This window comes from Centruroides sculpturatus, unplaced genomic scaffold, assembly GCF_000671375.1.
Source record: "Centruroides sculpturatus isolate CEXI.00-Female unplaced genomic scaffold, Cexi_2.0 scaffold44, whole genome shotgun sequence".
Lineage (NCBI taxonomy): Eukaryota > Metazoa > Arthropoda > Arachnida > Scorpiones > Buthidae > Centruroides > Centruroides sculpturatus.
The window spans coordinates 506,909-521,714 of record NW_019384307.1 but is presented as its reverse complement, the minus strand read 5'-3'; the positions used below and the strand labels follow the sequence as shown (position 1 = coordinate 521,714).

General features: G+C 31.6%; 1 protein-coding gene across 1 annotated transcript in view; it reads left to right on the top strand.

The window, feature by feature from the left end:
- Positions 1-14,806, top strand: part of LOC111619514 (F-actin-capping protein subunit beta-like) — a 78,211-nt gene that overhangs the window by 28,539 nt on the left and 34,866 nt on the right. Inside the window, 1 exon segment of the mRNA XM_023361248.1 lies at positions 6,541-6,635. Within this exon segment, the coding sequence (XP_023217016.1) occupies positions 6,541-6,635 (95 nt within the window).

Sequence of the window (14,806 nt, the reverse complement as noted above, 5' to 3'; positions counted from 1 at the left end):
GCTCTCGGTTAATTAATAGTGTTTTTAGTGATGACGAAGAAAATATTGTTTAATTTATATTAATATGTATCACTTAAAAAAATTTTAATGAAGATATTTATCTTAATTATGAAAATATACTAGCATGTTTTTTAATTTTTGGAACCTAACCCTCCTTTTCGTATTAGTTCTTTGTTTTGTATAACACAGATTTGCATAACACGGCAATTTTTTGGAACGTAACTACCGTGTTATACGGGGGTTACCTGTAATTCTGAATGCATTATTGTTGAGAAAAAGTAATTTTGCTTAAAATTAGGTCAAATTACTGATAATTTTTATTTACAATGTTGGGATCATTCTGGAAATCATAAGGATTATTATATAAATAACATTTAAATAAATTTTTATACCATAATTATTAATTAGTTCTGTTAGATGCATAGTTAGTTGCAGTTATCTCAAAATTAATAATATATTGCTTTATTGAGAATTTATTACATAATTATATGTTCTGTCTCATACATTTCAAATATGTATAACTAAATCTTACAAACCTTTGAAATGAACCTATTTTATTATTGCATCTAATTTTTGGTCAATTAATTGACCTTCATTAGAAATGAATCGAAAAAATTTTCAGTTTATACTGAACAAAACCGATTATGGAACATTTTTAACTTAAATTAAAAGCATTCCCATAATCGGTTTTGTTAGATGCTATAATAAAATAGACTACATTTTAAAGATTTGTAAGATTTAGTTATTTTTTGTAAGTGCCATTAGAGAAGAGTCAAATATGTATATTAATCAAAATCTCACTATAAATATTTTTTAAACTAGATTCTATAAAATAATTTAACCAAATAGTTTCTAGGCCTATAGTTTCTCATGTCATTTTTTGGCTTGGAATATTATTTGAAGACATTTATCATTTGAGAGTTGCAGGATTTAATATATAATGATAAAAATAGGTTAATGGTTAAAATGTTACAATTTCTCACTGTTAAATCTAGTTAACATATTACCTGTTTTTTGATATATTATTTACATCAACATATACTTGTATTTATTAGTAAAAATTGCTACTTTATTTTTAGTGAAAAATGATATCTTTCGGCAAAAAGTGAAAATTTATTTTGTCCAATAGAAAAGAAAACTTTTATCTGATTAATATAATTCTGACATCAATCTGAAACTGAATGAAAATGAAACAACAAAAATATGCTAAAAATAATCTATCTTACAATACCACATGATCATGGAAAAAGAATTGTTGAGATGTAAGCTAAAATAGTAAATAATGTCACATATGTGATGTAAATAAGTTTGATGGCAATTATAAAATAATTTATTTTATAAAACCTACATAGCATAAATAATATGAAATGTATTATATTGTGACACAATTTTTGAGGCAAAACCTGTTTTTTTATATAATGTAGGATATCTTTATATTGTAAAAATGAAACACTATGAGAATGAACTAGAATCCTAATTAAACTAATTAAGAAATTAATGAGACTACTTTTTTTAATTAGAAAGTTATCCCTAGTAATTTAATGAAAAGCAGAACCCATTTGATTAAAATCAAATCATTCTAAAAGGTAATACAGGTAACCCCCGTATAACATGGCACTTCTATAGCACGGATTCACTCTAACACAGTTCGAGAATTGAGAACATCCCCCGTATAACAAGGTGCTTTTATAGCACAGGTTCACTCTAACATGGTTTGGGAATTGGGTAAAACCCTTGTACAACATAAAATGTAATAAAGGATGCGTTCTTTTATACCTCCGCATAACTCTGCACGAGCATTCTAATTGTTTTCGTGGCTACTTTGACTGCTCTTTCAACAAATAATCCATTTAATGGTTAAATTATACAATTGGGATCCTTCTTTTGCCTCTAAAAGCTCATTTTGGAATTATAGATTCCTCCATCATGATACTATCGATAGTGCGTGTGTCGCCATCTTTCTTTTGCCATCATTCATAAATGCCTACAAACAGCAGCTCGCTCCCATTGCAGAGCGACCGCTATTAACGAAACACCCACAAACTGTTACTAGTTGATGATGCTCATGCTGAGATCATGGTATAAAATGAATAATCCTCTGGTAAAATATTTACTTAAATAATAAATAAGTATTTTACCTATGAAAAAAATGAATAATAAATTTGATTTAAATAAGGATTTAACAACATGTTTTTTAATTTTTGGAACCTAACTCCCTTTTCACACTAGTTCTTTGTTTCATATAACACGGATTCGCATAACACAGCAATTTTTTGGAACGTAACTCCCGTGTTATACAGGGGTTACCTGTACATTATCTCTAATATTTTCTATTTTCTCAAATTATTTAATATCTGTTAAAGAAATTGTTCATCATTTAATAAGTACTTTCATTTTGCAATTAGTTGCTGTTTGCTTCCACAGCATTTGCAAGAATCTTGGTCATTGTCATGAATGCATGTGAAATCTAGTATGTAATATAGGGTTGACAACTAAGTGATTGCGGATTTTGTCAATAGGTGGTCTTAGCACATTTTTTTGCTTTGTCATTGTGTTCAAAGCATTTAACCTATATTGTTTTCTTGTTGTTTGGACTTCCACCTTTAATTTAGTAAAAAAATTGTATCGATTAGTTATTTAGTTTTGTTTTTATCCCAATTTAAAAATGGAAGAACAAGACGTGCATTTCAGACATATTTTATTGTATTATTTCCGAAAGGCAAGAACACATCACAAGCACACAAGAAGTTATGTGCCGTATATGGGAATGAAGCCTTGAAAGAAAGGAAGTGTCAAAATTGGTTTGCCAAATTTCGTTCTGGTGATTTTTCACTGAAAAATGCTCAGCGATCTGGCCGTCCAGTTGAAGTTGATGAGACCCATATCAAGGCCATTATCGATTCAGATCGTCATAGCACAACACGTGAGATTGCACAGAAGCTCAATGTATCGCATACATGCATTAAAAAAAAATTTAAAACAGCTTGGCTATGTCAAGAAACGGGATTTATGGGTCCCTCATCAGCTTAAAGAAATTCATTTGATGCAACACATTAGCATCTGTGATTCACTTCTGAAACACAACGAGATTGATCCATTTCTGAAACGACTGATTACTGGCGACGAAAAGTGGCTAGTTTATAGCAACGTTAATCGGAAAAGATTGTGGGTGATGCAAGATGAACCAGCCCAGATGACACCAAAAGCTGAGATTCACCAAAAAAAGATTATGCTGTCAGTTTGGTGGGATTATAAAGGAATTCTATACTTTGAACTTTTACCAAGAAACCAAACGATTAATTCAAATGTGTATGTTCAACAACTCGCCAAACTAAGCGATGCAGTTCAAGAAAAGCGGCCAAAATTGGCAAATCGTAAGGGTGTTGTTTTCCAGCATGATAATGCAAAGTCCCACACATCTTTGTCACTCGCCAAAAATTATTGGAGCTAGGTTGGATGTGTTGTCACATCCACCATATAGCCATGACCTTGCGCCTTCAGATTACCATTTATTTTGTTTCATGCAGAACTCCTTAAATGGCAAAATTTTTATTGACGCTGATGATGTAAAAATACATTTAATTCAGTTTTTGCTGGCAAAAATTGGAAGTTTTATGAACATGGAATTATGACATTGCCTGAAAGATGGCAAGAGGTCATTGACAAAAATGGACAATACCTAATTGAATAAAGTTATATTTTTAAGCAAAAATTTTGAATTTTCCTTCTTATTTAAAATCCACAATCACTTAGTTGCCAACCCTATATATTGCATGCATAGATACTGTCATTAGCATGTTAGGCTAATGATACAATAAATTAGAGATTAGTGATAAAATAAATATGCTAATGTGCAAAATGAGTTTCCAAGCACATACTCCTAACATGCACAATATCTGTTATATTTTTTTGTGTTAATCTTGCAATTTTCTATATATACTACATATGAAAGTGATATTTAAAAAATAAATTAGGATTATATACAATAATATCTGATATAGATTACTATGCAACATGTAAAATGCTACATGTAATTATATTTATTTGTAACACTTGTATGCTTAATCAAGAAAATGTTGAATATGTTTTTTGCAATAAATTTCTCTCAGTAATATTATTTTATAATTATATAAACTGTTATTTAATGTAAAATTTATTTAATTGAAAAAAAATTAAATTAAACACAGTATTATAATTTCCATTATTAAAAAGTTATAAGCCATTTAAGTATGTTTCTAATACTGTATGTGCAAATACATATCAAATAACAAAATTTTTGTACTGTCATCAGTTCTATATTGAATGTAATGTAGATATAACTTTTTTTTTTAACTTTCAAGTTAAACTATTGAAATTTGTGTTGTCTATTCTTTTCATCATGAAAACATATTTGATAATGAAGAAAGATTCCACTTTTGCAAACATAAATTTAATATATAAGTTTAATTTTTTATCATTTCAAATTTAAAATATAATGAAAATTTTATTTTAAATATGTAATTTTATAGTTATTTGTCGGGGAGGGGTGAAGTTACAAATTACAAGGCATGCAGGGGAGGCCGTCAAGTCGGGAGAAGATGGGAGGGGAAGGGAGCGGGAAGTACGGAAAGTACGGAAAGTGCCAGACTGATACCGTATACTATCGATGTAACAGACTGAAGAGGGGTGAAAGCCCGAAACGCGTTTCTGTATGAATTAAAAGAAGTGATGGAATTATTTGCCAAGTGTCGATAAATGCACCAAGTCGTGACATAGAATTAGAAGAAACAAGTAATTTTATATTTTAAAATAAATTAGTTTATGAGTTAAAAAATTTAAATGCCATCAGCCAAGTTTTAAATTTTTACAAATATGAAATATCACAAATGTACAAAGAAAAATTTCCTGCTTTGCTTTCCTTTCCATCGTTTACACCAGTAACAGTCCAAAATATGAATTCTCACACACAGAGACAAGCTCTGTGTCTGAGAATTTATATTTTGGACTGTCACTGTTTGGTTAATTTTCACAATGAATTTTTAATTGGAAAAGTTGCTAATGTTTAAAATAGTAAATTCTTATTTGAACTGTTAAGTAATTGAAATCTTAGTTTGCTTGAAATAATATTTTAGACTATTTTAATTGTTGCACTAAGTTAAAATATAGATATATTTAAATACATGGAAACAAAAAAGAAAAATGAATAATTTTTATTGATTTTTTAACCAAAGAACACTATCAGCATTGAAGAAAATCAATTTTTGCTGACATGTTTAATAACTGTTTGATATTCAAAGAAATTAACTCTTTAATACTTAAAAATTCTTGGAGTATCTGCATTTGTTCAAGTTTATCATTATCACATTCAAAAGAAATATTTTATTTCATTATATAAAGTATTTTTGATTTATTCTGAGCAGAGTATTCTTTTGTTTGACAGTTAAGAGTTTTTTTTCATCTTAAATTATGTGATAAGATTGAGTACAACTTGCAGACACACAAAAAGTATAACAGATATTAAAAAATAACTTTTTCTTAAACAGCAAGAGATATTTGTTGCTAACATTAGATAGATCCATTAGGAATTAAAATAAATTAAATGCATTTAAGAATAATTGTTGTTTTTTTAAATTAGAGATAACATTAAATGGTTGTTTTTCTTTATTTTGTGTCAGTATTATGTTATAATGCTTTTAACATTCATGACTATTATGACTGATAATCAATGTTATTTAAAATCTAGGTATATTTTATTGAAATTCCTGATAAAATCAATAAAATATTTTATTGATTTTATTTCTGAGATGGGAAATGAAACTTATGCATTTACATTTGATACATAACTGAAAAATGAGAATAATGAAACAAATTAATGTGACAAAGCAGGTTATGAAAACTAAGTACTGAACTAATAGTATCATGTAACACCTGATGATGATATGATTGTCTATTTTTAATGTATTAATTATTTATATAAAAGATAATTCTGAAATTTTATATTGAAATAAAAATACATTTATGGAATTTTTTTATTTAATTAATCCTAAAGTAGTTGCGATCTCTTTAAATAAATTTAAAAAATGTGTGTGTGTACTGTACATGACAATAATAATGTTAAGATGATAATTATGTATTAAGTTATGTAAGAAAAAATTTCATGGATTATAGGAAAATATTTGCTACTATTTTTTATATTCTTTAGACTTGTTACAAACTCTGTTCTTCATATTTGTTAAATCTGTGCTCTTATAATGTTCTTTAAGTTCTACAGTGATATAAGTGTCTTATAGTGAGACTTGGATTATATTATTAAAAGTTGCATTAAACAGCAAAACATTCATGTAACTTGAAAGCTGGATTTTCATTATCATAAAGAAAATGAAAGTTTATAAAAGATACTTTTATTTATATCAATTAAGATTTATCTACAGGCAAAAATATTCTCAATATCATAATTTTTACTGCAATGGATATTTGTAGCATAAAAGTAATTTGAATTTATTTCAGTTATTTTTCTGTTTAAAAATATCTGATTAATTTACTATCTGTTTTTATTTTTAGACGGATCAACAATTAGACTGTGCTCTTGATTTAATGAGAAGATTGCCACCTCAGCAAATAGAAAAAAATCTTAGTGACTTGATTGATTTGGTAAAATAGAAATATTAATGAATTCTCAATAAAAATATTTAAAAATTAGTTTTACAGTATTATTAATTAATTGATTAATTATTATTTGACTCTATAATAAAAAAAATTATCAGTTGAGTTGTTATAATTCTTTAATTTGCTCCTTAATTCTGATCTTATAACTATCATTATCATATAATAATAACTTCATTATCTGAAGTTATTAGTTTCAGATTATTAGAAAATAACATAATTAATTGACTTCAGTATAAGTCTGTTTTTTTTTTTNATATATTTTTAGTAAGTTCTCGAAGGAATCTTGTCTTCTTGACAAATTATTTATTTTCTGCCTGTTGTTCTTACTTATTCTCAAAGTATCGTTTAGAAAAGTCGCTTGTGACTGTACTAAATGAATTATACCTTTATTAATACGTTTTATATTTGTGATTTCTCCATTTAAAACTTCGATATCTTCGGATGTAGCTGTTCCGAATAAAAACTTCAATTCTTTTCCTCCTATGTCGATTAAACCTCTTCTCTTTCTACTTTCTTTATCAAGGGTAACTAATCCCTTTAAATTATAATAGCCTCTTTTGTATTCCGAGAAAGATGATATAAGTATTTCGTATCCATTTGTAGGTAAGATCCATCTTGCTTGATCCTTTCTTTTCTCAGTTGATGCTCGCTCTCTGTTTACGATCATGGTTCTTAAAGATTCAAGAGATTGTGTTAAAAAACTCTACTTGTTGATCAAAATGATCGAAATCGAAGTCATGGATCAAGGTCCAATGACTAGATATCATCAAAAAGTTCTCTTTGTGAATGAAAATGACACCTTCCTCGAATTCGATTACCTCTTGAGCTCTATAACTCCATTTTACGTCTATCAGGATGCAAATTTGGAAGACGAATGTAATCGAGGACCTCATCTTCGTGTCTAATCTCATTATTGAAGAGTGTGAGTAAATGGGGAATGAGCTTCGTCTTGTCTTTATAATTTCAGGAGAGCGTTCTCCACCTGTAGAAAATATTTTAATTGTTATAAGGGGCCACTCCCTTATCTTCAGAATGTATATTATTCTCTTTTCTTGGATTTCGCTCACTAAATATGTATATACAAACTCTATCATTGATTCATTAATTCCTTCACTTAGTACTATTTAACATTATTTCTAAATCAACTTCATAAGTCACCAACACTTTCGATATTTCTTTGGGAAGAACTTGATCTACTAATGTGGAAAGTGATAATTCTCTAATTCTTTAGGGATTGCAACTTCTATTTATATATTTCCTATATTTTATTATCACCTTACGGATTTTTACTTCCTTTGAACATTTGCACCCTTATTTGGAGTTCTAATTTTATTAGGTTGCATTATAGGGTAATCCTTGTGCCTCTCAAAGACGGCCACTGGCACTTTACTCTTAAAGGTTTCTACTTTCGGTTCACTTTCTTCAATCTCCTGAGTTTCTCTCGTTGTATCATCGGCCTTTTTAACTTGTCCCAACAATAGGGTTATTAAATATATCAATAGGCTTATTAATTTATAAAGTTCAGGGATGGTGGAGCCTTTAAAACGACTTGACTCGATTTTCTTCTCGTCTTTTTCCACCACATTATGTGTAAGATCGACTTTTTCGATCGTCTTATTATCCCGCATTTCTTGTATCTTTTGCATAGACTTATCGAAGGACTTCTCTTTGTTTAATTTTAACTTTGTTTCTTCTCTGTTATTAAATATATCAATAGGCTTATTAATTTATAAAGTTCAGGGATGGTGGAGCCTTTAAAACGACTTGACTCGATTTTCTTCTCGTCTTTTTCCACCACATTATGTGTAAGATCGACTTTTTCGATCGTCTTATTATCCCACATTTCTTGTATCTTTTGCATAGACTTATCGAAGGACTTCTCTTTGTTTAATTTTAACTTTGTTTCTTCTCTCCTTTTTTGTTTAATCTCCTGGATAATTTCCTTATTGTTTATTTTATTCTTCTTAATTTGTTTCTGACGACCTAACTTTATATCCTTAGCCCTATTGTTTATTTCATCTTTAGTGGCCTTGCACTTAGCTTCCGTTTTTCTGATGGTCCCTAAATGCTTGTTCTTTCTTGAATGGAGTTTGCGGGGAGACACTCGAACAATGCGTAATACACTAGCTTCTGAATACTTCAAATCGACTTCCTTACGATTTCTATTCATTTGATTTTGTCTGAATTTCCGCGTTTTACCTCGGTAACTACTTCCGTTTGGAGGTCTTGAGGAGCAATAATGTACCTCCTTGCCGTTTTCTAAAATTATCCTTTTATTTTCTCGATCTATCGTGATATTCCCTTCTATAAGGAAATCCTTTCCTAATATTCCCTCACAGGGTAGGGTTATTTCTGGATCGACTATTCTCACTATTCTTTTAAATTTTAATCCCCTAAATTTAAATGTCGGCAGTGCTGTGCCTCTTAAGAGAACAGTTTTTCCCGGACTATTTTCCACCTCCATAGGCATCGTGAAATGCACAGGGGCTTTATTTTCTAGGTTTCTAGCGATTCGTGATGATAAGAGCGTNTTTTTATTATGTAATTATTTCAGTGTAAATAATTATATGTAATATATTAAGAGAGCATTATAGCATTATTTAATTTCTGCAATATTTGATTGTTGTATATGAGAGACATTATACCTTCATCCAAGGACAATTGGGTTTTGAATGATTTTAACATAACACCTTCATCCACTCATATTCAGTTGTGAATTTTATTGATTTGACTTTATTTTAAATTATGTCATACTTTTATTTATTTATTTAGAAAGTTATTTAATTATTTGAATTGCTTTAAACTGATAAATTGTCTTCTAAAACATATTTATTTATTAACTTATTTTCATATCATTATTTTTAATAGTACTTTCACCCTCCAACTGGACTTAATATATAACAATAATGCACTAAAACAAACAAAGATATGACACAGTTTCAAAACATGGAATAATGCACTTCTCAAGGCCACAATAGAATTCACTGACATGTCACTGGACTCTAGTTGAGGTTTTTGAGAGGTGTATTATACATTATTTTTAATTTAAAATATAACATAATATAACTTTGTATCAAAGTTACACCAACTTAACTTAAATTTAAATCTTAGAAACACACCTTGTGTTAGTGAATCAGACCAACTTAAATATATAATTTTCAAATGATATAGTTAGACTAAGAAAGAAATAATTTTGTTAGATGTTAGATTAAATATTACATTCTATTGTTTTAATTTTTTGTTTAACTTTTTGAAAGCAAGCATGAGCTGTATTTATAAACTTAAAGTTGAACAGAAATTACTGAAATTGATAATGTTAAATTTTAACTAGAAATTACTAAAAACAATCAAATGAAAAATTTGCTTGTGAGGAATAGACTTAAAGTCCTGTCTAAGCCCAACATGGCAATCCTGCTGTTACAAAGATATGGCTCCTGAAAGGAGAAAAACATCAATTTCATGTTTCTTCACCATCTGCAGGGCTTCAGAAGAAGCTGCTTTCGATCTCTGTAAGTTGATTTGTATATCATGATCTTATCCTTCATATGGTTGCCCTGATTTCCAGGGTTAATGTGCGTAGAGTTGCAAGTATCCATAGCAGGGACAAAACAGATACCTGAAGGATCCTAATGGTATTTAGTGTTAGCAATGATTTGTGCCTTGTACCACTTCATACATGGGCAGTTGGCCGCAAACGAGTTGTGGTTCGTATCCACTCTACGGCTCTCTGGAACTACCTTATTATATTTGGTGCAGTTTGAGCACTTTGGTTCTTTGTGTTGATTCTGGCATTCTTTAAACCTGTGTTTTCAATCGCAGTGGCTGCATTTTTGTTTTTCATCACACCTACTAGAAATATGGCTGAAGCCATAGCAATTGTAACAGGGATGTGGTCATTACCTGTATTGAGTTTTAACCAATGGAAACTCTACCAGCCTCTATTAGGCTGAGTCTTACTGCATGATGAACCTCATCCCTATGTCGAGGGGTGATAAAGTGCTGGAAAGAGTTTTCTTTTAAAAATTTTTCCTTAGAGTAAGTGTCGCATATGAGGATGAGTTAATGGAGCAGATACAAGTGCTCCATTAACTCAGCCTCAGTTAAATCTCTTGGGAGATTTAGTAAGATTACACTTGGAGATCTCTTTTTCTTTTCTTTTGTAACAATTCTATTTGCAAGATAGGTATTTTTTGAATGGCTTCCTTTAGGACCTCCATGTCTCTATTAGATTTCACACTTGTAGATATATCTCTGCTGGAAAGTGGTCTAATATTACATTTACATTTAGCCCTAGTTCTTTGGGGGAAATATTGGCTCCTGAAGAATCAACATTAATTCCTCAGCCACTGGCTTTGTCTGGTCCTGCTCAACCACCAGAGAGGTAATCAAACTGTGGTCTCCATCCTGTGCCTCATTTTGACTACCCATTCCATCGAAGTTGGCGTTTATTAGCCTTGTGTCTTTACTTACTTGCCTCAAGTTTTTCTTTACTATATCTGCATAGAGAGGTGAGGGTGGCTATGCTGTTGCATTGACTTGCTTTTGCTGCAATTCTAGAATGATCCCGAAAAGTTGATTAGCTGCAGCGTGCATCCATACTGCTGCATCACAAGCCAGGGCCTCTCATCCATTGCTACATTGCTACTGGAAGGGACACTTGTAAGAATAGTCTCTAAACACAAGTTAATGGTGGATATTAACTTTTCTTTGATGAAGTTCATATTAATTGAGTCCTGTCTGGACTGGTTGGGGCTACATGAGACACACTTGTCCTGGTTGGCTTTCCCATATTACCACAATTCCATATTAATCACAATACAACCACAGTATCCACAGAAATTGAGATGAAACCAGCAGTGGCCAAGTAGAGAAACTAGTGCACTGTCTAGCCAGAGAGGCCAGGTTAGGGTTGGATGGACCACAGAGTGAGAACAATGGCCTTTGTCCCCCAAACACGAGGCTAAAGATTCGGGATGCTATAACTTCTGAGTAGATTATCACACACATACCCCCACAAAATGCAGATAAACACACCCAGTAAACATGCGCAAATGCATATACATTAAGAAATTAAGAACTGTAATAAAATATGTTGGATGATATCCTCATCTGTTTAGTCTATTATTTGGAAGAAATGTGGCTGTTTTCATTGGAAATTGAAAAATTGATTATTTAGTTTTCTAAATTTATGCAGTATTTTTAGATTAATCAATATTATAACCTGATCTACAGTTTGTGAGATCTAATAAAATACATAGTATAATTATTATATTTAATTTGCAATTTAAAGTAANGATCTTTATCTCCCTTCTCCTGGGATTGTCTTACAAATGTATTAAATTGATTTCTTAAGTCCTCTATAGCCTTAACTACTTCTTCCATTTGTCCTTCGGGATCAGATTCCGTTTCCCTAAAATTATTCTCCTTAATCTCGGCTAATTTTTCCTCTTCTTTTATTACTTTTAAAAGACCCCTAGGATGAGAAGTGAGGAGCTCTATATTCTCCTCGTTTATTGCTATTTTCAAGGCCTGGTCGAAGGTTTCAGGTTCTCTGGACATAACCCTTTTTCTTATCCGGAGGTCTACACCATTCATAAATTGGACTTTCAACCTCTCGTCCAATTCTTTTTCTTTAACCCGTTTTATGACTTCTATTTCGGCTTCGTTCGCGCCTTCGTGTTCAATCTCAACCTCCTCGGCTAAGGCCTGGAGTCGTACGGCGTATGTCTGTACGTCCTCATCTTTGGCCTGGACGCACGCGTAGAATTTCTGGATTCGATATGGGTAAGGGACCTTCTCAAAACGCTCTATCATTATTTTCTTAAATTCCTCATAATCCTCCACGTCTTTTACTCGCCGATCCTTACGCACAAATTCCCGGGCAATGCCAGTCAATTTTAATTTAGCTACAGCTAGCATCTGTGCCTTTGACCATGCTGCTACTCTAGTCACATCTGCTAACGTATCGAAAAATTCTGATACTTTTGGACCTTTTGCGTCCCCTGAGAAGACCGGTAAGAGGGGAATCATTCCACCCAGTCCGCCTAACGTTATGGGATTACCAGCTAACGTAGCTCGCGGAGGTTCTTCTCTATCTCTATCCATTTTTATTTCTATCTTATAATTAACTTAAAATTATCTTAAAAATTATCTCTCTAGATTCGAGTCAAAATCAACAATTATCGACTATATGTCTTTCCTTCCGAATCAGATCTCTGATTATTTTATATAAATTATATTAACTGTGAGATATTATTACGATATTACTATATTACTAAGATTCCAAACTCACTCCCGTGACACCAGATGTGAGAGTGTATTAGGGAATTTTCTTAAGCTCGAGACCCCACTCCTGCTACACCAGTGTGAGAGTAGCCAAGGACGCAGAGCTCAATCTACGCCACTTACGGGCACTAGTCGGTAAGACCAGTTCTCTAGCTTTAATAGGAGAGCGTAAACNTGTTTGAATTAATGATGTACATAAAGAATAGAAATCAAAAAGAACTGGAGAAGTGCATATATTTATGTTAAAATGTGTAGTACATTTTAATATATAAATTTTATATACACATCTTTATCTCAACACTGGAGAATACTAACAAAAACTCTTCCTAACCTGTTACCGGTGCATTTTCCTTCTTCTATAAAATTGTAACCAACAAAAAATAGCTCTTTACTAACGTTTTTGAACCCCAACGACGGTTCTTCTTCAGGTATTTTTGAATCTCTGATAGAAATGCAGCTCATAAAACATTCTTCATAAAACATAAAACAATCAATTCTAAAATATATATGTTCAAATGCACGTTTCTCGTTTACATCTTTGTCATGCGCAATTACAATACGGCTATCATAAATTACTGTTTATAAGCACCTGCCACGCTAGTGATAGTGTAATCTCTTCTTTTTGATTGATGCATTGATTATCTATCCCTTTATTACTGTTCATAAGCATGGCAGGCACTTATGAACAGTAATTTATGATAGCTGTATTGTAATTGACTGTGCATGACAAACAAATGTGAGAGTAGCCAAGGACGCAGAGCTCAATCTACGCCACTTACGGGCACTAGTCGGTAAGACCAGTTCTCTAGCTTTAATAGGAGAGCGTAAACAAAGATGATCTGAACCGCGAAGTTCAGACGTTCGTCAGGATTCCTTGACACCAGTTAATCAAACTTATTATACGCGGATTAACACGCGTTTCGATCTGATTCGGAATAAATTGAGGAGACATTCTTATAAAATAAAACAAGAGTAAATTTAATAAATCTCAAACAAACGAATACAAAAATTCGATTACAACCATTTAGCGACAAACTAGAGGCTACGACTTAATCTATGCTAATGCGCGAGCGAGAGAGAGAGCTCACAAAATGATTCTAAACATACGACCTGTTTAGTTTTCGTCGTCTTCGTTGCTGTAGGTAAAGGACACCTTGTAAAAAGAGTTCATATTACTTTCGAAAGGGAGATCAATTCGTGCACAAAATATAAAAATACCACTTCTTCTAAGGGTAGACTCGGGACTTAGTCTATCGGACTCCGCTATGGGTGTTGGCCATCAGGAGGGAAACGTGTGTGGAGTTTGTATGCTTCGGATCTGTCGAAGAACTCCTCGAATTTGGACTAGATTTCCCTTATATCTCCTGAATTTCGACCAATCATCGTCCAGTAACTCTTTCGTGAGAACGGACGAAAGGGGGAATGAATGAGGGGTAACCATTTCCCATCTGAGCGAGATTTTTAACCAGATACGGAAAAACAGAGGATGTTCTCTTCGATGAAAGGAAATAACATTTGTTATCTGGTTTTTTCCCACGTCTAAAACAATATTTTTTTCACAAAAACGAAGTAATATTTCATGTCAATATTTAAACATATTTAATAAAAATTCATAAATTAGACCCAGGGCCTTTCGGATCTCACACAAAGATGTAAACGAGAAACGTGCATTTGAACGTACATATTTTCGAATTGATGTTTTACGAGCTGCATTTCCATCAGAGATTCAAAAATACCTGAAGAAGAACCGTTGTTGGGGTTCAAAAATGTTAGTAAAGAGCTATTTTTTTGTTATTTACAATTTTATAGAAGAAGGAAAATGCACCGGTAACAAGTTAGGAAGAGTTTTTGTTAAATTTTAACATAATTGTATTGT